Here is a 3,050-nt window from a genome sequence, read left to right as displayed (position 1 = left end):
ACAGTTAGGAACAAAATGAAGAAATAAAAAGAAACGTTATTTGGAATCTCATTCTTTGCTAGACCATCTGCAACTTGATTCCCATCTCTTCCGATCCACATAAATGATATGTCTTCAAACTTCTGTTTCCACCAATTCACTTCTCGAATCCAGTTATACCCCGTAAAATGAAGCACTTCATTGTTTAATATTTTGATCATCTTACTACAATATCTTTTACTCCAGCAGTTTTGCATTGCAACGATGAGAGCTTGTATTTCACTCTCCAATGCATTGTTAACATGGTTCCCATTGGCTTGTCCTGCTCCCTTATATGTTCCATTTGAATCTCTGATTACCCATCCCGCTGTACTTGTTTGTTGTTGAGCTGAAAAAGAACCATCAACATTGCATTTGACCCATCCTAAAGGTGGTTTTCGCCATCCACTTGACATGCTCCTCCCATTAGTGTTCCCATTTATTATCCTGGTTTGGTCATTATTTTGCAAACTCCATTCTTTCCTATCAGCTTGAGCCTGTTGTAGTATTCTCTCCCAGTTAATATTTTTTTGTTGAAATTTAAATACATTACGGCTTTTCCAGATCTTCCAAAGAATCCAAATTGGTAAGTTTTGATAGTGGGTAAATCTTGTTGATGTTGAAAATTGCAGACAGGCATCAATCTTTTCTTCAAAGGTACTAGTAGTGCTGTTGATGATGCTGTTTGATTTATCCCCCATCATCTCCATATCTTCTGAGCATACGATCTTGCAGTGATTTATTTGCCATAAATTTATACGTTGACATTTAAAAACAATTTTCCAATTTTTCTAGAAGTTTCTGCATGGCTGGTACGGTCAATGGTCAGCGAAATCAATTTTTAGCTGAACTTTGAATTTATATATTTAGTCGTCCCAAAGATTCAGAAATTGGTTTGTTTAACAATTCTGGATCGTCCGTCTGATCGGATCTATTTAACAAAATAACATATGACAAAGCATGATTATTTTCCCAAACAACTAATTTTGCTATATACTTTCCTATCTTTCACTGTCTCTATTCTCTAATCGTATTTTTTTCCCTAACCGTAAATACACATTTAACCACAATTGCCTTTAACTTGGTCAACAGTTGGATCAATATAAACAAGAGACAGAGAAGCATTTAACTATGAAGGAAATCATCAATACAAAACATAAACAACATTCAAAATTAACTAAAAACATCGGTTTACAAACAAACTAAACACACAATCATACAAAAATAAAAGAAAACAAGACTAGAATTAAAAAACACAAAGATTAACTTCGACAGATCAGCAAAGCAACAACAAGAATGACATCAATATGCGTTGACTATGAAAGATTCAAAGAAAGAGAGAATGAATCAACGGATTCTCTTGTAGAGGGAGAGGACAGAGATGATGGAGAGGAGAAGGAGGATGATAGAAGCGACCAGTGAGACTGCGATTGCGCCTCCGACGTGATGGCAAAACGTGTCGTAGAGATCACAGATTTTTCTCCATCGTACGTTCTTGTTGCCCTTCAGACCAATGTACGCTACTCCACCTGATGCTCCGGTCGCTGACGCCACTATACCTACCATCACCTGCCAAAAAATTGTCGTTTTTTGTTAGTAAAAAAAGTTACAAATAAGTTTTTTTTTTGACTAAACGTTACATTTAAGTTAAGTAGTGATTTTGTCTCTTATACCAAATTATACATTAAATTTTAGAGATGCTTAAATTTCGTGCAAGTAACCCAAGCATAGTCCAAGTACAATTTTAAAAAAAAAGTCCAACTTTTTGTTTGGTTTCTAAACCAATTGTTTTGGCTTTACTACCGACTAGGAAATAACAATTTGATTTCTCTATGGTTTAAAATTAATAGATACGGTTTAATAAAGAGGAATTACCGCATCCATAATGGCAAGATTAAGCAAGAGAATCGCAGAGCAAGAGGAAGGCTTCTTGAAAGCAGATAGGGTGGCAAGTGTAGATATAATGCTGTAAAAGCAAGCCACCGATAATGCTACCACAAAGTATCTGCGTATTAACAAAAATAAAGAGATTGAGTTATTCAATACTATAAACAAAGTGTACAATATTAAAGCTACTCCCATATATTTGGTCCAAAAAAACTCCCAGAGATTGAGCCAATCATTATTGACTTTCTAAAATCTCTGTTTCGAAAATTCCAACCACTCCCATATATTTGGTCCCAAAAAACTACTCCCATTTGCATCAAAGATTATTCGTTTTTTAAGCACGTATTATAGTTATTTATTAAATATATTTCTTTAACCTAACGTTCATGCTCCAATATATATGTTACATGCACAGGTATGATTATCTATGTATGATGGATCCTTTCTTATTTCTCAAAAGTATATAAACATTGACCAGATTTAAGATCTACTAGTATTATCATTGTATTACACCATTCAAATTTGACATGGCTTCCTTCTAACTTGGATTAATTTATGGTTTACTAAAACCCCCCATGCTAAAAAACTACAACCTATATTTCAAATTAAGTGTTGGTCTTTGCCAAGTCGCAACGTTCTACATAATTCCAAATAAACTATACTTTGTATTTATTTGACCCTGAGATATACAAATTAAATATGAACTCCGCCATTTTATTAAGACAATCAATCAGTTTCGACTACGAGAATAGTGGATTAACTGTGAAAAATTAGGATGAACTTACATAAAAGCCGGTGAGTGTGTGAACTTTGCTTGAGTATGAAAGGGAAATATAGGAATAGTCTTGCTCTGTTTACTCGTAACCATCACCACAATTGATGTCAAAGTTGCTGCAAACAGAAATAATCTTAGCACAACTTGAACCATCCAACAACTCTTCGACGTGGTGCAGCTTCCTCCTGGAACGGTTGTTTTCTCCGTGTCAATCGTCGATTTGGTTTCATCGGAACCCATCGATGGACAAATCTAAATTTGTTACGAAATGTGATATTTTTGTGTTATGGGGAGTTGGTGATATTTTTGGTATGTTGAGAGGGGTTTTTATATTATTGTGTGTGTGTGTTTCGAAGAAGAAAACATAATT

General features: G+C 34.6%; 1 protein-coding gene across 1 annotated transcript; it reads right to left on the bottom strand.

The window, feature by feature from the left end:
- Positions 1 to 1,121: 1,121 nt before the first annotated feature.
- LOC106440035 (CASP-like protein 1D1) lies at positions 1,122 to 3,050 on the bottom strand. The gene is made up of 3 exons (XM_013881616.3): positions 2,691 to 3,050; positions 1,894 to 2,023; positions 1,122 to 1,587 (listed from the first exon to the last, which is right to left on the bottom strand). Exons 1-3 carry the CDS (start codon positions 2,918 to 2,920, stop codon positions 1,366 to 1,368), a joined length of 582 nt encoding a protein of 193 aa, XP_013737070.2. The 5' UTR covers positions 2,921 to 3,050; the 3' UTR covers positions 1,122 to 1,365.

This window comes from Brassica napus, chromosome A3 (genome assembly GCF_020379485.1).
Source record: "Brassica napus cultivar Da-Ae chromosome A3, Da-Ae, whole genome shotgun sequence".
In the NCBI taxonomy this organism is placed as follows: domain Eukaryota; kingdom Viridiplantae; phylum Streptophyta; class Magnoliopsida; order Brassicales; family Brassicaceae; genus Brassica; species Brassica napus.
Note: the sequence above shows the minus strand (reverse complement) of the source record. Positions and strands in the feature narration are given on the sequence as shown.

What these genes read in the sequence shown, in the direction of transcription:
- LOC106440035 (XM_013881616.3), bottom strand. Translation starts at nt 2,920, where the DNA reads ATGGGTTCCGATGAAACCAAATCGACGATTGACACGGAGAAAACAACC. An exon ending in ACACACTCACCGGCTTTTAT is followed by an intron (nt 2,024 to 2,690) that starts GTAAGTTCATCC and finishes GTTAATACGCAG; the next exon opens with ATACTTTGTGGTAGCATTAT. An exon ending in ATCTTGCCATTATGGATGCG is followed by an intron (nt 1,588 to 1,893) that starts GTAATTCCTCTT and finishes ATTTTTTGGCAG; the next exon opens with GTGATGGTAGGTATAGTGGC.